We start from the raw sequence: 20251 nt of genomic DNA on the forward strand, positions 1-20251 counted from the left end.
GGAAATAAACGGGTTGGCTGTTGGCTGGAAATTGAGCTTGTCGGGGTTTTTCTTTTAATTTCTGTACTTAAAATACCGCCAACAGGCGAAGATCATTAAAATGCCCAAAAAACTGACAAATGGTACTGTCAAACCATTTGTGTAGCTTATAATTCGTCAATTTATGGTTAAATAATGTGGTTTCATTTTATTTTGGGTTTTAAAAATGGTGTCAGTATGTAATATGCATTGAAATTTCTAAAAGAAAAACAATTCCAAATTTTCACCATAAATTTTTGGCTTGTTTTTGGGGCTGGATTGTTTAAATCTTAGTCAGTTTTTGGGCTTCTTTTCGAAATATAGATTGGCGGTTTTTTGGGCTTGTTTCCAATTTGATTTTGGCGGGTTGAAGGTTTTCAATCTGGCATCACTGAGCGTGATCGAGTCGGCTTTGGTACAGCAGACTGTCGCAACTCGCACGCGTTTTCGTTTTGATATTTTTAAAAATAAACCGCCAGAATCTTGATCTAGAAGAAATGAAAACGCCATTTCATTTGATGAATTTGATGTAGATGGTCATTATAAATACAGCGCTCCCCGAACCACGTTGTAAATAATGGATAACATTCCAAAATTAATCAAAGAAGGCCTTTTTGAAGATGTGGAAGCGGCATTATTTGTAAGTATAGTAAAACAATATTAGGCCTTGGCATATTAGTATGGCAGTAAAGTATGGCACAGTTGAGTTTATATTACCTGGTTAGTTATTAGCAATCAATTTTGTTGGAAAATTTAAGTAAAATTAGTATAATTAAAGGCTGTAAGCCCGGTTCATGGGCACATCCAATCCTTAAATGAAATAGTCGCCTATTTATCATGGGCTGAAATTGCACTATAGGGAGCTAACAACTGGCTAGGGGGAAGAGATAGTCTGACGTCACGCAGCCCCTCTCTGGTTGGCATTTTTGCGCGTAGAATACTGTTTCCAACCGTTAGGGGGGATGAAACTGCAGTAAGAGATAGAAGGGTGTGACGTTTCAGGCTCAGAACTGTTAGCTCCCTATTTACAAATGTACTATCAGGATTCAGGAACATTTAAAATTCTACAGGGCTGGTAGGCCCTTGTAGATATGACTTGATACCCGTTTCCAATGCTTATAAGTATGCGTTTTGGTTGGCCTTCATTAACTATAGGGACTTATGAGGATATCGCCCCCCCTTTTCGGAGACTTACTCTATCAACTCTATAGAGTGGCAGCGCTACGTAGAGTTGATACTGACAGGTTAAAGGCAGTATACACAGATATACAGGGTTCTAACGGAACCTGGATAAGTCAGGGATATGAAAAATAGGGGAAAAGTTAGGGATAAGTCAGGGATTTAAAACGTCAGGGATATGTCAGGGATTTCGTTTGGTATATCAAACCATGATTGCTTCGAGCAATGCTAAATATGAGCCAGGTGTGAAAAATGGACTCTGCTAAATACCTTAAAATGGTCAGGGATATTTCCAAAATTTTCGTCAGGGATAACCTGGAAAAGTCAGGGATTTTCAATGTTAAAATTTTGTACGAACCCTGATATATTTCTGGCAAATCCCGTGTAGTACTTTTAATGTACTGCGAGGAAACAACAAATACTTCACTCACTTGCATCCAAACCTTAATTTAACTGTATAAACCCTCTTCTTAAAGCCTGGCGTGTCTTTGCATATCCCTTAACTTTGCTGGTGTTACACTAGGACATCGATTTAAAATATCTCGTGAAGAGTTTATTTGTCTATTATAAATATTATTCTTTACAAAATAATCTGAACATGGACAACCTCAATCTTGGTTTAGGGAAACCTAAAAATTAGGGAAAATCACAGGAAATAGTTAGGGAAAACCCTTAAAAGTCAACTATGAATTTGAGTCAGAAAATTATATCAAATTGTGGCAATCCTGAATTCTACTATTACTAAATACGTACAAGCTCAAGGAGTTCCCTTAGTTTGATGATTGAGGGGTCGTTTTGCGTTCATTATGGCACATGCTCAATAGAGATTAAGCAACTTGAAAAATGGGTTACTAATTGTTTGGCCAAATTTGTGTAAATGATTTTTACGAAGGTCTCGGAAGGTAATATATGGAATTGAAAATGAAGTTACTGTTTTTAAGGACAGCTTAGAAAATTACATGTTTTGTTTTATTGTATTTTGATTGAGTTGTTTGAGTAAAAATAAACTAGACTCAAAAATAGTTTACCTCTCATTACCATATTACAAGTGAGAGAATATGCAAATGAAGGGTTAAATTTGAAAATTAATGCCAGTACGACCGCTCCTCATTTTTTTTCCTTATTTCATCGGCATGCTCTTGAGTAATTCCGTTGGAAGTAAATGTTTTAGGCCTAATTGAAGATTTTTTAAATCCTAAATATTGGCATTGAGATGTTGCTTTTTGAAAGATGATGCGTATTATTTCAGGGTTCTAATTAAGAATAAAAAAACCCACGGGTTGTATTGGACCGTAAAAAAAACCCCACTTAATAAAACCTATCGCTAAGATTTTAAAATTTGTTGAATTTGAATGCTAGAATAATTTCATTTAAGGTATTTATTGTTTCAACTTCAAAACTTATTTATTAATATTTATTATGAAACATTTTTAGAGTTTTTTTTATTATTATGCACAGGGTTCATACAAACCTGGAAAACAGGGAAAACCTGGAAAAATCAGGGAAATAAATAGTTGACAAAAACCTCAGGGAAATTTCGGATTTTTAGTAAAATTCAGGGAAATTTGCGTCAAACAGGGGCCGAGTAATTAAGCAAAATGTTCATAAACATCCCCTCCATAGGATTAACATTACAGTTTGGAGGCTCATAACTCTGGTTCTACTAGAGATGTCCTTTGAGTATGTCATAGCCCTGTTTGTCCGCCATCCAACCATACTAAAAACTTAGGACTACGACAAACAGGGGCCGAGTAATTAAGCAAAATGTTCAACAAAACATACCCTCCATAGGATTAACATTACACTGAACTTTCGAGACTCATAACTCTGGTTATTTTAGAGATACGGGGACGTCCTTTGAGTATGTAATAGTCATATTTGCCCCCCCCCCAATCCTTCGTTAACATTTGCCCCATAGGATACTCCATATACGGGAAAAACCTGGAAAATTCAGGGAAGTATATGGGGGAAAAACCTGTAAATCTCAGGGAAATTTGTCCCAAAAGTTTTATGAACCTTGTAAGCAGTTACATTTGAATAACAATTTCTACCATGCAGTACGCAACTGCTAATGATAAAAATTAAGTCATGGAATAAATTAATAAAACCCGGTAGGCTGGGTTTTTTTATTTAATAATGAAACCCAGGTTTTTTAGACATTCATTATTGTATTATTTAATTGAAAAATTGTTTTAAAATATCATGTGTTTATACATTTTTAGGGTCAACGAAACAAGATTGATAAAGATGTTTGCATTCCCATTTTGAAAGCCTGTTACGCTAGAGTTACTAAACTTCGCAACAGTCAACATGAACTTTCATTTCTCTGTGATATCGTTTCGTTATCTTGCAAAAACCTTCAAAGACTCGGAATTAGTTACGCTGATTTTCGTAGCGTCATGCCATATTTGTATCATATCATCAACAAACTACTCTCAGAGGTAAATATGTTGAAATTAAGTAATAAAAATATTACATCAGTCGTTTGCGAGTACTCGTTAAGTTCGAGTACTCGATTCGTGGGAATTTTGAGTAAGTTTGCTTTGAAGGGGTTAATGCTTCAACTATATAAAAACTACTCTTAGTTTTTATTGCTCCATGTATGGGAAAAAACTGGGAATCTCAAGGAAATACACGAAAAAAAACCTGGGAGACTCAGGGAAATATATATGGGCAGGAGTTCATAATAACCCCCCTTCGAACTCCTGATATGGGGAAAAAAAATATTGGGGTAGAATTTTTAGTGTTCTAGCCGCTATCTTCAGTTCTCAAAAGTGAGTCTAGATGGCGTTAGTTAATAACTAGTAGCAGGAATGTATGGAGGGGTTGGAATGGCTAAGGTTAAATCCTAATCGGCGTGAAATGATCTTGGAAACAACTGGCGTGGCTTAATTTACGCTAGTGACGTCATAGCCTGACGTAATAATCGTATTTACCACTTAAATTATTTTCATTCATTCATTGGCTGGCAAAAAAACTAGTTTGCTATAATTCTGCACCCTCTACCCTAGGTCCTCTGCCTAGGCTGAGAGAATCGAATATGAACGCGAACGGCGGCGAATCAGCGCATTTAACTTTAAAAAATCTAAAAGGTCACTTCTGCCATGCCTTTTTTAACGAGTCATGACATTTTTCGCCTTCGGTAGACAGCTAAACAGATGTTGAGGGATGAGCTACACTTCTCAAATCGAAAAAGGATTCGCCTTATGTTTCCACCATCAAGGGCACAACGAGACCCCCCTTAGCCATTCCAGCCCCCCCCCATACATTCCTGCTAGTATACAAAATCTATACTAATTTCTATTACCATCCATACTATATATGATTTAGCAAAATGTAAAGTGAAAAAATAATTTTTGACACTCTTTTAAAGACCGTTTCTGCGCCATCTAGCGTTCAAAATAAGCTTTTACGAATTAATTAATCCATCGTTTGAAGCCTTCATTGCCCAAGTGGTTAAGTAGCGACAGGGAATTAAGAGTGTCTGTTTTAGTCAACTTCATTCCTCTCGGTGACAACCCCTTCAATCATGCTATTTTGAGAAATAAAAGTTGAGAAGTCTGTCAACAGATGGTGCCACCTAAAAACTACTAACATTTCAAAACCCCGCGATACCTACAAAATAATATTGGCTGCCTTGATTCTGAAACTGTTTTCATTTCATACCATTTATAGAATATATCATCTTTGTTAGCGTAAGTTCATAAGATACGTTTCATCTTTGTTTGTCACTGGTTACTAAACTGGAGCTTGACATGAAGTGACGTAGATGAAACAGTGGTGCGCGAGTCCCCATTTTATCCGTTTCGAGTCAGAGTCCGAGTATTATAACAAATCAATTATTTAGATTTAGGCCTAGTTCAAAAGATTGTTAAGCATTAAACAGCTTAATTTCAAAATAAATGCTCATGAGCTCATCGTCTGCTAAAGATATAAGCCTTGGATTCGAGTATTTGTCCGAGCATTAAAACAAATCAATTATTTAGATTTAGGCCTAGTTCAAAAGATTGTTCAACATTAAACAGCTTATTTTCAAAATAAATGCTCAGGAGCTCATCGTCTGCTAAAGATATAAGATAAGCCTTGGATTCGAGTATTTGTCCGAGTTATAAAACAAATAAATTATTTAGATTTAGGCCTAGTTCAAAAGATTATTAAACATTAAACAGCTTAATTTCAAAATAAATGCTTATGAGCTCATCGTCTGCTAAAGTTATAAGCCTTGGATTCGAGTATTTGTCCAGTATTTAAGAACTGCTAAGCTACTCTAATCTTTCTCGAGTATCTCAATATGTTGTTATCGAGTACTCGGCTCGATACTGAACTTAACGAGTACTCGTAAGACACTGAGGTAAAACGTCATAGATTCTCGTAAAGCTACGCCTGGTGAGGCGCTGTCAAAGGCTTAGATCTTGAGTATCTCAATATGTTGTTATCGAGTATCGAGTACTCGGCTCGATACTTGAACTTAACGAGTACTCGTAAGACACTGAGGTAAAACGTCATAGATTCTCGTAAAGCTACGCCTGGTGAGGCGCTGTCAAAGGCTTAGTAGAGACTAAATAGGGGAAGATGGACTGCAAAATTAACCGAGTGTAGTACTTCAATTCTCGAACTAGCTCGAGCTGTAACTCTCTAGCATTACGAAGTATAGGTAGTGTCATATTTACGGAACATCTTATAAACTTACGCAGTTACTTAATTTGCATATGAATTTTAATGTCAATCAAGTTATTATTACTCTTAAGCAAGTAGTCCACTAAGCCTTGTGAAACCATATCGTTAACGTAACGTCACGTATCCAAATACGAACAGAACGCCATCTGATAACGTTTCTTAAACGATACTTTCGGACTTAGGTAATGGGCGCCCTCTTTCGGATGATTTACGAACTTAAAACGGTAACTATACGGTTTCGCAAGGCTTAAGCAAGTAGTCCACTAAGCCTTGTGAAACCGTATCGTTAACGTAACGTCACGTATCATAATACGAACAGAACGCCATCTGATAACGTTTCTTAAACGATACTTTTGGACTTAGGCAATGGGCGCCCTCTTTCGAGTGATTTAAGAACTTAAAACGGTAACAATACGGTTTCGCAAGGCTTAAGCAAGTAGTCCACTAAGCCTTGTTAAACCGTATCGTTAACGTAACGTCACGTATCATAATACGAACAGAACGCCATCTGATAACGTTTCTTAAACTATGCTTTTGGACTTGGGTAATGGGCGCCCTCTTTCGGATGATTTACGAACTTAAAACTATAACGATACGGTTTCACAAGGCTTTAAACCGCGCAACACCACTCTAATTAAGCCTCGTCATGTCTTTTATTTAGGACTATATCAAAGTCGTAACCGTTGCGGAAGATTTCTACAAAATGATAGTCTTTTCAAAATGGTGGAAATTCGCGGAAAAACCTAAAGCGGACGTAGAAACGCAATTTTACGTAATTGCCCAAAATCTTTCTGTCGCATTATGGAATGCCGCTCAACGTAACAGTCATCCAAAGAAAACTTTTTCCGCATTGTGCTTGATGACGTTTAAAATGACCTTATTGTGTAGCGATAAAATAGACCCGTTAGCCCTTGCCAGAACCAAGAAACTTTTAAAACTAGTTAATGATACATTTCAACGCGATCAAAATGCGCCTTTCGTTAAAGAAATGATTGATGCCGTGAAAGAAACTCATTTATGTAACTGCAACTCCAAATGCGGACGAACAGAGAAATTAGCCTGGTTGTTGATCACCTTAATCGAATCGTTCACAAATTTCGACAGACTGATCGATCTTAAGACCGTTTTTAATTGGGACCTAAAGAAATTGATCACCTTTGATAATCTGACGTTTAGCAATGATTGTTCTAGTTGCGGTATTTCCAAAAACACTCGAGAAATATGGAACTTTTTAATGGAACTTTTGTTGGCGAGTTACGGTCTTCGAGTCGGCAACTTTTCATTCGGATTTTTGGAAGAATGGTATTACGTCGAAATATTTGGGAAAGTATCAGGAGAGACGTTACAATTAGACCCCAGTCTTATTCGGTCATTGCTGCATTGCGTTGCCAATGGAGTCTTTTACTCTGAAGATCTGATGTCGAATGGGAAGCTAAGGCATTTGAATCATATGGTGCGGTTTGCGTTCTTAGCGTTAGATTTGATGCCTCAACGAGATCCGAAAGAAAATGATTTTCGTGATGAGATGTCAACGTTGTTTGGCAAATATTGCGTTTTGATTTCAACGGCCTTTGAAAATCCTGGTATTTATCTTTAAGAATGCATTAAGAATTGTTTTGAAAGGATGCATGTACTATGTGATTTTAGAAGCGGGAATAGAGAATGGTTAGTCTTTACTTCAGTCCGACTAATAGAGAGCTTTTAAATGGGGTAGTAGTACGTCACACCCTCCCAAGTCTTACCGGTGTTTTGGTAGCCATATTGGGTGGTCTCGGCTTTATTCCTGCTTTAATTAAACCCACCAATATGGCAGCGTAAATTATGTCACGAGACTCAGCTCCTCCAACTATAGCCTAGTATAGAGCCCCTCCCATCTACACGTAACGAAAATTTTAAGTTATATTATTGGATCAACCCTACCAAGTCTTACCGGCGCTGTTTTGGTAGCCTTATTGAGTGGTCTCAGCTTTATTCCTGCTTTAAACCCACCAATATGGCAGCGTAAATTATGTCACGAGACTCAGCTCCTCCAACTATAGCCCAGTATAGAGCCCCTCCCCTCAACACGTAACGAGAATTTTAAGTTATATTATTGGCTCAACCCTCCCAAGTCTTACCGCTGTTTTGGTAGCCATATTGGGTTGGTGGTCTCAGCTTTATTCCTGCTTTAAACCCACCAATATGGCAGCGTAAATTATGTCACGAGACACAGCTCCTCCTCCAACTATAGCCCAGTATAGAGCCCCTCCCCTCAACACGTAACGAAAATTTTAAGTTATATTATTGGCTCAACCCTCCCAAGTCTTACCGGCACTGTTCTGGTAGCTATATTGGGTAGGTGGTCTCAGCTTCATTCCTGGTTTAAACCCACCAATATGGGAGCGTAAATTATGTCACGAGACTCAGCTCCTTCTCAAACTTAAAGCTCTCTATAGCCCAGTATAGAGCCCCTCCCCTCAACACGTAACGAGAATTTTAAGTTATATTATTGGCTCAAACCTCTTAAGTCTTACCGCTGTTTTGGTAGCCATATTGGGTGGTCTCGGCTTTATTCCTGCTTTAAACTTACCAATATGGCAGCGGAAATTATGTCACGAGACTCGGCTCCTCCTCCAATTGAAATCTCTCTATAGCCCAGTATAGAGCCCCTCCCCTCAACACGTAACGAAAATTTTGTTATATTATTGACTCAACCCTCCCAAGTCTTACCGGTGTTTTGGTAGCCATATTGGGTGGTCTAGGCTTTATTCCTGCTTTAATTAAACCCACCAATACGGCAGCGTAAATTATGTCACGAGACACAGCTCCTCCTCCAACTATAGCCCAGTATAGAGCCCCCCTCAACACGTAACGAGAATTTTAAGTTATATTATTGGCTCACTTAAACTACGTTTTTATGACGTTGCTGACCCCGCTTCTTCCTCGTCCAGGGGAAGGGTGTCCGGAACTTTGACGCGCGCCCAATATGCCCTGTTATCTATTCCTGCTTCTAAAATTACACGAATCCATGGTGTTATGTAGGTGCGAGGTTTATATCAAATTTAGCTTTACTGGGCATGCGTGAATTTGATCGTTCCATGAGGATACAGAGTGTCATCCTTCTTCTATTATCCCCTTCTGATAATATATGTTATTGTTATATTTATGTTTAGAAATACCATCTAAAGATTTCGAAGAAATTTTGGAAGTTCTGAACTATGGATTTAATGCTCTCGTGAAACATGACCAGAAATTGATCTCTAATGGTTAGCCCTGTCAAATGTTGCTTTACGCCCTAGGTGATCGAACCTTGCGAAAATCCCTTTTTATTTTGCAGCAACGTATTTTTACAATGTCATCTGCAAACTTTACAACCAACGGAGAAACCCGCATACCGTTGAGTATTGCAAAGCTTTCTGCAATGCAATTTATCAATTTGCTGACATTCATTCCGCAAAATCGTTGCTAATCGACAAGGTTTGTTTCAATTTTCTCTCGCTTACGTCACTATTGCAAGATTTCTGTAATTCCTATGCAATTCTTAGGGCCCTGTTTTATTCCTTTAAAATCCTATACTTTTGAACTTATTGATCTATAATTTCAAAACAATCCTATATTTTTGAACTTATTCATCTATAATTTCAAAAAATCCTATATTTTTGAACTTATTCATCTATAATTTCAAAAAATCCTATATTTTTGAACTTATTCATCTATAATTTCAAAAAAATCCTATATTTTTGAACTTATTCATCTATAATTTCAAAAAAATCCTATATTTTTGAACTTATTCATCTATAATTTCAAAAAATCCTATATTTTTGAACTTATTCATCTATAATTTCAAAAAAATCCTATATTTTTGAACTTATTCATCTATAATTTCAAAAAATCCTATATTTTTGAACTTATTCATCTATAATTTCAAAAAAATCCTATATTTTTGAACTTATTCATCTATAATTTCAAAAAAATCCTATATTTTTGAACTTATTCATCTATAATTTCAAAAAATCCTATATTTTTGAACTTATTCATCTATAATTTCAAAAATCCTATATTTTTAACTTATTGATCTATAATTTCAAAAAATCCTATATTTTTGAACTTATTGATCTATAATTTCAAAAAATCCTATATTTTTGAACTTATTGATCTATAATTTCAAAAAATCCTATGTTTTTGAACTTATTGATTTATAATTTCAAAAAATCCTATATTTTTGAACTTATTGATTTGTAATTTTAAAAAAAAATCCTATATTTTTGAACTTATCGATCTAAAATTTCAAAAAATCCTATATTTTTGAACTTATCGATCTATAATTTCAAAAGAATCCTATATTTTTGAACTTATTCATCTATAATATCAAAAAATCCTATATTTTTGAACTTATTGATTTGTAATTTCAAAAAAAATCCTATATTTTTGAACTTATCGATCTAAAATTTCAAAAAATCCTATATTTTTGAACTTATCGATCTATAATTTCAAAAGAATCATATATTTTTGAACTTATTCATCTATAATATCAAAAAATCCTATATTTTTTAACTTATTCATATCAAAAATCCTATATTTTTGAACTTATTCACCTAAAATTTCAAAAATCCTATATTTTTGAACTTATGGATTTATAATTTAAAAGAAATCCTAAATTTATATAGTAGGTGTCCTGGTGTCCTGGTTTCACCAATAACTCCATTTAATATGTCCCATAAAATCCTATAACTTTTATCACCTATAATTTCATTTAATATCCCATAAAATACGATTTTCTTGTCACCCATAATTCATTTTTGACAAAGTATATCGTTTATGTAGTTCAACGCGGTGTTTCTTCTGCAATCTTGCTACTTGAGTGAGAAGCGTTACAGCGACGCCATGGACGCATGCGCTAGATGCGCCTCCATTTTTGGTTTGCAATTTCCCAAGGAAGTATTTGACGCGTGGCTTAGAATCAAGAAGTCCATTGTTCAGGATAAGGTTATCGCTCAAAATGAACACCTCCTTTACAGGTATGTTCACCTTTTATTCTTAATTATAGTTCACGGGTCCAGAAAAGGCCTGAAAAGTCAGGGAGTTTAATAAGATTATTCAATAAAGGTCTGGGTTCAGTCAAGAAGTGATATCTGGTTTATTAGGGAGAAGGTATAAGATGTCTTAAGTATTCGCGCGTCATAGTCCCAGTCCCCCTTTCAGAATACAAGGGGGAATGTAATGTAATAGGAGGCCGGGCTATTTCGCCTCTCCTCAGTCGGAAAATATGACTGTAATTTTCGTCACTCGCGTCATCGCTCTGACGTGAGTTTTCAAGAACCAATGAGATGCTGGGTTGTAATTTAAGGCGGGGATTAACTCCGGACCTACGTTTGGACTGGAGATAAAGCTGGAAATGTGCAGACGAATTTATACCTTCTACCTAGTAAACTAGATATCGCTTCTTGGTTCAGTTAACTCGGGATATTTTAAAATAGGCCAAAAATGACAATGTCAGGGAATTTAGAAATAGGGTAGGTTAAAAGGGAAATTAGTTTTAACAAAAATTGCAATGTTGCGCTACGGATAGGTGTAATTTTAGAAGAAGGAATGCAAAACAGAATAATGTGGGCGAGCGTCAAACAGGGTTCATACAAACGGGGAAAACCTGGAAAAATCAGGGAAATAAATAGTTGACAAAAACATCGGAAAATTCAGGGAAATTTCGAATTTTTAGTTAAATTCAGGGAAATCAGCGAAATTTGCGTCAAACAGGGGCCGAGTTATTAAGCAAATTTTTCGTGAACATACCCTCCATAGGACTAACATTACACCATACTTTGGAGGTTCATAACTCTGCTTCTACTAGAGATACGGGGATGTCCTTTTAGTATGTAATAGTCCTATTTGCCCCCCCCCCTCCTTCGTTAACATTTGCTCCATAAGATACTCCATATACGGGAAAACCCCGGAAAATTCAGGGAAGTATATGGAGAAAAACCTGGAAATCTCATTGAAATTTGTTTTCCAAAAGTTGTATAAACCCTGTCTTTAAAAATTAGGGTATTCGCACAGCCCTAATAAGTATAATATTCAAAAAAAGTAAACTCTAAAAATTGACAACTTTTCGCCTCTTGTTAAGGTCAGGGAAAACTTGGAAAAATTTGTCTAGGAAATTTGATGAAATGAAAATGATTTAAGATTGTGACTTACGCGCCAGAAATTGATAAAAAAAAATATCTTTTCAGAAATATCGGAGATCATTTGGAATTGTGCCAGGATTTAAAAGTAACGAAGAATACAATGGTTCAACTTTTGTATCACGAGATGTTCTTCTACCCCACAAAATTGTAAGTTGAACGGAAGTTCAAGCTTTAAATGCAGCAAACAAACAGGAAGGGGCCGTTCTTAAGCTACGTCATGCAAATATTTTTATCTTCCTCCCTCCCTCTTATCAGAGAAATATTATTCTGCCAGAAAGGGTTTACATTTCTGGCTGTGATTTTTCAATATGCCACCTCATGGCAAAAAATTCTTCATATGCACATTTACGTCCCTGTAAAACTATTTTCAGCTTCCTAAGTAAATTTGAGCAGGGAGCCCAGCATTCCTATAATTCCTATAAATCCTATAATTTCGCGAAAGGTCCGATAATATATCGTGTAATTTCGCGAAAGGTCCGATAATATATCGTTTAATTTCGCGAAAGGTCTGATAATGTATCGTGTAATTTCGCGAAAGGTCCGATAATGTATCGTGTAATTTCGCGAAAGGTCCGATAATGTATCGCGTAATTTCGCGAAAGGTCCGATAATGTATCGCGTAATTTCGCGAAAGGTCCGATAATGTATCGCGTAATTTCGCGAAAGGTCCGATAATGTATCGCGTAATTTCGCGAAAGGTCCGATAATGTATCGCGTGATTTCGCGAAAGGTCCGATAATGTATCGCGTAATTTCGCGAAAGGTCCGATAATATATCGCGTAATTTCGCGAAAGGTCCGATAATATATCGCGTAATTTCGCGAAAGGTCCGATAATATATCGCGTAATTTCGCGAAAGGTCCGATAATATATCGCGTAATTTCGCGAAAGGTCCGATAATATATCGCGTAATTTCGCGAAAGGTCCGATAATATTGTAACCACGCTTGCGAGATTACTAAACTCGCTCCATTCGCACGTGGCCATAAAAGCCTTGGCTATAACTAAGAATAAACTACTACTGTTCCTTAGATTCAATCATACTTTATTAACTAACTAAATCATAAATAAATGCCGACTTGCATTATACAATTAAAGAACTAAACATAATTACTATTAATAAGGATGAAGTCCAATCCTAGGGCAAAGCCCTTCACTCGAGCGACTACTACATCTTAGTAGTAAAGGAGAACTGACTTTATGTCATAAGCAGACGATGCTTATATAGTACGGGGAAAGGTCAGAGGTAACTCGGTGTGTTAATCCTCTATGTAACCGTACACCCCTGGAGTGGAAACCCAGGAGGTCCCTTGATTATTACGGGAGGTTACATCCCCCCAGACGACAAGATTTGGACTTCATCGGTAGAAAATTTAAATACATAAATCTTTCAAAATTAAACATAATAACATAGTAATTAACTTTAAATAATGTAACAGATAGTTAAAAGATTCCAGTTAACTAGCATACTAGGTTAATCATTTAAAGTTATAAATAAATTGACGAAAGCAGGAACTGTAGCATCGGTTGGCTCGTCCTAGCTTTCTCATCCTCGCATGTTAGAATACGTCCAGTCAGATCTGAAGCAGCCGTATCAGACGATATTGTTGAGGAAGTCTCCGCAGTAGGGTGGTCGGCCGTCCCACCGTTCGTTGAAGAACTTGACTCAGGATCGTCCTCTGTAGGCGTTGACTGCTGACTGTAGTTTCTTCTCTTAAGGGAATGTCCCGTTGAGATAAGCCAAGTAATTAAACTTGCTTCTGAAGAAGTTCAGTATGAGTTGAACATTGTGATCGTAGTGAATTGTTGTAAAGGAAGGTTTAGAGCGACCCTCAGACTCAATAGTGCATGTCACGGCTAGTCCAATCCGCAGTGCGGAACCGCAACGTTACTACCCTAACTTTACTCTAACAACTAATTACTACAAACTCCGATCACTCTAAGGCTTAGCATAGCCAAAGCAAGTTACAATAACTAGGACCCGTCGATCGGTCCTGGCGAGCTCGCCATTTATGTAACCACGCTTGCGAGATTACTAAACTCGCTCCATTCGCACGTGGCCATAAAAGCCTTGGCTATAACTAAGAATAAACTACTACTGTTCCTTAGATTCAATCATACTTTATTAACTAACTAAATCATAAATAAATGCCGACTTGCATTATACAATTAAAGAACTAAACATAATTACTATTAATAAGGATGAAGTCCAATCCTAGGGCAAAGCCCTTCACTCGAGCGACTACTACATCTTAGTAGTAAAGGAGAACTGACTTTATGTCATAAGCAGACGATGCTTATATAGTACGGGGAAAGGTCAGAGGTAACTCGGTGTGTTAATCCTCTATGTAACCGTACACCCCTGGAGTGGAAACCCAGGAGGTCCCTTGATTATTACGGGAGGTTACAATATATCGCGTAATTTCGCGAAAGGTCCGATAATATATCGCGTAATTTCGCGAAAGGTCCGATAATATATCGCGTAATTTCGCGAAAGGTCCGATAATATATCGCGTAATTTCGCGAAAGGTCCGTTAATATACCGCGTAATTTCGCGAAAGGTCCGATAATATATCGTGTAATTTCGACTTATTCGAAGTTTTCGTATAGTTAATCATAACATATATCATAATTTAGCTCTTTAACAAGATCATATTTCATTAGACACCGAAATTGCAGAATTCTCTTCGCTTGCTCAGTATTATTTTTAGGTTACTCTTTTCAAAGTAAAATCCAATTTGATATTTTTATCAATATATATACTTTTCTACGTAATTTAAGCCAAAATAATATATGTGAGAATTTTTAGTTCCGAAATAATATATGTGAGAATTTTTAGTTCCGAAATAATATATGTGAAAATTATTAGTTCCGAAATAATATATGTGAGAATTTTTAGTTCCGAAATAATATATGTGAGAATTATTAGTTCCGAAATAATATATGTGAGAATTTTTAGTTCCGAAATAATATATGTGAGAATTTTTAGTTCCGAAATAATATATGTGAGAATTTTTAGTTCCGAAATAATATATGTGAGAATTATTAGTTCCGAAATAATATATGTGAGAATTTTTAGTTCCGAAATAATGAGAATTTTTAGTTTCGAAATAATATATGTGAGAATTTTTAGTTCCGAAATAATATATGTGAGAATTTTTAGTTCCATATTTTCCTATAAAATCCTATAATTCTGAAGAGAAAAAAAATCCTATTGATTATCAGTCTGCCAGTCAGGACTGAAATTGCGTGATGTTTTTGATCAAGTCCCAAGCTTGGCTAAATCGTAACCATTATCAGTAATACTTATTTTAAATGATTTTACTTTTCAGGGGCGATTATTACCCATGCTTTTCAAATTACGCTGCGGTTAAAATAATTTCTCTACTCGAGGCTCCTTGTAAAGAAAAAGCTCTGGCCCAATGGTTTCTGTGCGTTTCGACAAATTCCAGAGGAAAGCCTGAAACTTGGTGAGTTTACGATATTATGCGAAGAAAGCGCGGTGAAGCTCTATTCGGCTATGCCCTATAGGTTTTCAGTCTTTTCCATTTTTTAGCTACGTAGCTTATATATTTATTTACCAAAATCGTGTTTGGGTATGTGGGTTAAATGTTTGTGGACCTTAGATACGCTCAAAAGCTTGGAAAACCACTGTTTTGTATGATCAGAAGGGGATAATAGAAGAAGGGTAACACTATGTATCCTCTTAATCAAACCAAGAACGAATTCAGGGTACCATAAGAACGTTGGCGCCATGAAGTCATACTTTTCATAATATTTAGTGAGGGGGGCTGGCCTATATTTTTGGGAATATGGAAAATCGAGTCCCCTAGGTCTAGTAGTGTCGGTGTCAGGAACCAAACTGTTAAAATCGTTAATAGAGAACTGATATATTTAAAACGAGTGGACCATAATGAAGTTACAAAGAATCTAGATTTTACTAGAGAGCCTGATTTATCTGGGGCGAAGTCAGTACAACCGTAACAACGGATTTCTCACACTTTGGCGTATAACGCCAAGGCTTAAGGCCAGTGAAGCTGAATGTGATACCAGCCACTTTAGTTGATTTATAACCCACCGATGGCGCTAAAAACGGATTTTAAGGCGTTACCTAGGACGAAGGCGGTAACGGTTTTCGAAAGAAGTGTGACTTCACGGTACCAGGGGACAATGTTACCATTCCACGTTCATATGGTATCCTGAATTCGTTCTTGTTAATACTTTAGTTATGTAACGTCATTCATCACAGGCTTATCCTTCTCATTTGCTTTCCCGATCATCAATCTTCAGATGGGCATAGCACTGTAAGGTGAATTCTATAACTGCTTGGCACTAAATCCCCAGCAATCAACCCACAAACCTTGATTGTCTTGACGTAGTACAAAAATCCACAAGCGCATGTGCCATGCCTAATAGTTAAACTCTAGGCATAATAGAGTAATGAGGGAACTTTTTATCGCGTATGTGACAGGGTTCGTACACGACCTGGAAATCCTCGAAAACCTCAAAGTCAAGGAAATTGAAAATGGACCAAAAAGGTCAGGGAAAAATATATTGGAGGGAGATTAAAAGTCTGGATAAGAGTATAATGGTGACCACAAAATGTGTTGTCTGAGATTTCACCAGAGCCCTAAATTCGCGGACCTCGCTCAGGTTATCTATGATTAGAGTTAAGTTTAAACAAAATAATTGGCTTATTTCTATAACAAAACTCGTGCAAAAATGATTCAATTGAATTTAGATTGGTTCTCATATATGTTCGCCATGTACGTTATTGCAAATGGTCTGGGAAATTTGTGGAATTTAGTTGGGGAAAAACCTGGAAAAGTCGGGGAATTTCTAGAAAATTATGGGAATTTCTGGAAAATTATGGGAATTTCTGGAAAATTATGGGAATTTCTGGAAAATTATGGGAATTTCTGGAAAATTATGGGAATTTCTGGAAAATTATGGGAATTTCTGGAAAATTATGGGAATTTCTGGAAAATTTTGGGAATTTCTGGAAAATTATGGGAATTTCTGGAAAATTATGGGAATTTCTGGAAAATTATGGGAATTTCTGGAAAATTATGGGAATTTCTGGAAAATTATGGGAATTTCTGGAAAATTATGGGAATTTCTGGAAAATTATGGGAATTTCTGGAAAATTATGGGAATTTCTGGAAAATTATGGGAATTTCTGGAAAATTATGGGAATTTCTGGAAAATTATGGGAATTTCTGGAAAATTATGGGAATTTCTGGAAAATTATGGGAATTTCTGGAAAATTATGGGAATTTCTGGAAAATTATGGGAATTTCTGGAAAATTATGGGAATTTCTGGAAAATTATGGGAATTTCTGGAAAATGATGGGAATTTCTGGAAAATGAAGGGAATTTCTGGAAAATGAAGGGAATTTCTGGAAAATGAAGGGAATTTCTGGAAAATGATGGGGAATTTCTGGAAAATGATGGGGAATTTCTGGAAAATGATGGGGAATTTCTGGAAAATGATGGGGAATTTCTGGAAAATGATGGGGAATTTCTGGAAAATGATGGGGAATTTCTGGAAAATGATGGGGAATTTCTGGAAAATGATGGGGAATTTCTGGAAAATGATGGGGAATTTTGTATGAACCCTGTGTGATTCAGTTTAGTAATATAGCTCCAAATGTAAAATGATGTTGGGAATAATGACGTTACACTTATTACCTCGCTTTGTGCGGTACAGTTCTCTCTAAGAAAAGTATTATATACTTCTGGTAATGCGGTATGCTACGTCCTGTGGGGGGGGGGTTGTATCGATTTTTTTGATATATTCAATCCGGTCCGGTTATTCTTACCCATCAAAAGACATATTTCTTTACAAATTCAAAACTGTTTTCAGGGACTACGAAGAGATTTGCAAAGAATCAATTGGGGTTCTTAAAAAGATGGAAAACGATGACATGAAAATTCGAACAGCGATGGCCTATTACAGTTTATGGAAATTCCGATCTGATAAACTTAAGAGTGAAATTTACGAGGAAGAGGTGAAAAATCACGAAAAAAATAACGCTAAACCAAAAGGTGACGTGGAACCGCCTGATCGCTGCGATATCGAATCAGCCTACAAGCACTTTAATCTAATTACCGAAATTCACACTCTCAAGCCGCTTGTTAAGTTCTGCTCCATTCTGTCAAGCGTTCTTTTTCAAGAAGAACACGTTACTTGGCATTATGATTTAGATGCCCATCACCAAAACGTCTTGATGGATATGGCTTTTACCGCCGCTGATATCTTCGCTGGAGCAACTATGGTAAGTCCTAAATTGAGTAAAATGTCCTAGCAACCATATTGATAACGTTACCCGGAAATCATTAAAGGCCGACTTCCAGCGAAAAGGGTTCTAGCATTGAGACTAACAATGAAGCGACCGTGCCGATTTTCGAATCCCCGCTGGGGGGGGGCAAAAGTTGAAAGGGTTCTCGCTAAGTGAAAGCCGTGAAATGTGGTTCTAGCGAACTGAAGAAATACGCAATAGAAATCCTTTTAAATTTATTTCCTCTCGAATTTTTGCTTTTCCCTGAAGGAAATTCTCTATTGTGTATCTTCAGTTCGCTAGAAACACATTGCACGGCTTTCACTTAGCTAGAACCCTTCCAACTTTTACCCCAGCGGGGATTCGAAAATCGGCACGGTCGCTTCATTGTTAGTCTCGACGCTCGGTTTTCAGTTCGCTAGAACTCTTTTCCATGGAAGTCGGCCTTTAACTTAAACTTTCAATAACCAACTTTAAAAAGTTGACGTGTTAAAACAAAACGTGGGTCCAGTGGAGTTCACTTTATTTCCTCCTGAACTCCGGGTTTATCTTCGCGAAGGATAGTGGGCGGGGTTTATAGGTGCCCTTATAAATCCCGCCCACAAATGCCTCCTGCTTTCGCCAAGAAAAAAACTGAAGTTTGTAAGGAAAGTCACCTTGTAGGGGGTCCACGTGTCCCGAGCTTTGCTTTAAGCCTAGCTCTTATTTAGGAACCTTAAACAGGGTTCATACAAACCTGGAAAATCAGGGAAATAAATAGTTGACAAAAACCTCAGGGAAAATTCAGGGAGATTTCGAATTTTTAGAAAAATTCAGGGATATCAGAGAAATTTGCGTCAAACAGTGGCCAAGTAATTAAGCGAAATGTTCATAAACATACCCTCCATAGGATTAACATTACACTATATTTTGGAGTCTCATAACTCTGGTTATATTAGAGATACGGGGATGTCCTTAGAGTATGTTATAGCCCTATTTGTCCGCCATCCACCCGTAATAAAAACTTGGAATTTCGTCAAACAGGGACCGAGTAATTAGGCAAAATGTTCATTAACATACCCTCCATAGGATTAACATTACACTATATTTTGGAGGTTCATACGGGGATGTCCTTTGAGTATGTTATAGTCCTATTTGCCCCCCCCCCTCCTTCGTTAACATTTTCTCCATATACGGGAAAAACCTGGAAGACTCGGGGAAGTATATGGGGAAAAGCCTGGAAATCTCAGGGAAATTTGTTTTCCAAAAGTTGAATGAACCCTGTAAAGAAAGTCACCTTGTAGGGGACCCGAGCCTTGCTTTAAGCCTAGCTCTTATTTAGGAACCTTAAACCAATTGCAGCAATAAGCTCTTTGAAAATGTTAGCAATGTCACGTGGTATAAGGGTGGCTTAGTGGTCCGTTTTTCTTGAAATGCCCCTATGTTATTTTAGCAATCTATGTCAATTAAAAAATGGTTTACGTTACTTAATTACCTTAATTACGATTAAGGTAAGAGAAGCCGTTGAAGCTCTGAGTATCTTGCTTCGATTAAGCGAAATTCTGGATCGGAAGATTTACTGGGTTGAAGCGGTATTGAAACTGATGGAAATTATGATTGCCAATGGAATGGCGTCTGCCGCCTTATCAATTTGTCCCGAAGTTGAATCTCGCATCGCAGAGGCTTCGAAAATACACGATACCGAATTTGTGGAACATTTCTTAATGATTTTGAAAGCCGAAGCCCATTACGCCAATTCGCAGGTAAACAAATCGTCAAATCTAAATTAACACGTGGGTGTGTCTCATAAGTTCATAATGTATGTTCCATAAGTTTGTCATTGGTTACAATTACAAACTGGAGGCGGGAGCTTGTCATGAAGTGACGTAGGTTAAACGTCATAGATTCAGGGTAAAGCGACGCCTGGTCAGGCGCTGTCTATTGACGAAATAGAACTA

The 20251-nt window shown here is 36.9% G+C and overlaps 1 protein-coding gene and 1 long non-coding RNA gene across 3 annotated transcripts in view; one reads left to right on the forward strand and one right to left on the reverse strand.

Moving 5' to 3' along the window:
- Positions 1-380: 380 nt before the first annotated feature.
- LOC149713086 (uncharacterized) lies at positions 381-1825 on the reverse strand. Its single transcript, XR_016370691.1, has 3 exons — positions 1629-1825; positions 1468-1512; positions 381-506 (listed from the first exon to the last, which is right to left on the reverse strand). It is a non-coding gene; the product is annotated as an uncharacterized LOC149713086 (long non-coding RNA).
- LOC149713087 (uncharacterized) overlaps positions 448-20251 on the forward strand; it is a 42535-nt gene continuing 22731 nt past the window's right edge. For both annotated transcript variants that reach the window (XM_089845438.1, XM_089845446.1), the window contains exons 1-10: positions 448-658; positions 3420-3638; positions 6536-7457; positions 9027-9119; positions 9191-9330; positions 10678-10871; positions 12081-12182; positions 15366-15503; positions 17900-18311; positions 19805-20056. In XM_089845438.1, the coding sequence (XP_089701564.1) occupies positions 596-658; positions 3420-3638; positions 6536-7457; positions 9027-9119; positions 9191-9330; positions 10678-10871; positions 12081-12182; positions 15366-15503; positions 17900-18311; positions 19805-20056 (2535 nt within the window). In that variant the 5' untranslated portion in view covers positions 448-595. The remainder of the gene's footprint in view (positions 659-3419; positions 3639-6535; positions 7458-9026; positions 9120-9190; positions 9331-10677; positions 10872-12080; positions 12183-15365; positions 15504-17899; positions 18312-19804; positions 20057-20251) is intronic.

The sequence above is a fragment of the Phalangium opilio genome, unplaced genomic scaffold, assembly GCF_054372755.1.
Source record: "Phalangium opilio isolate 3A_F unplaced genomic scaffold, DU_Popi_V2 ptg000009l_1, whole genome shotgun sequence".
Taxonomy (NCBI): Eukaryota; Metazoa; Arthropoda; class Arachnida; order Opiliones; family Phalangiidae; genus Phalangium; species Phalangium opilio.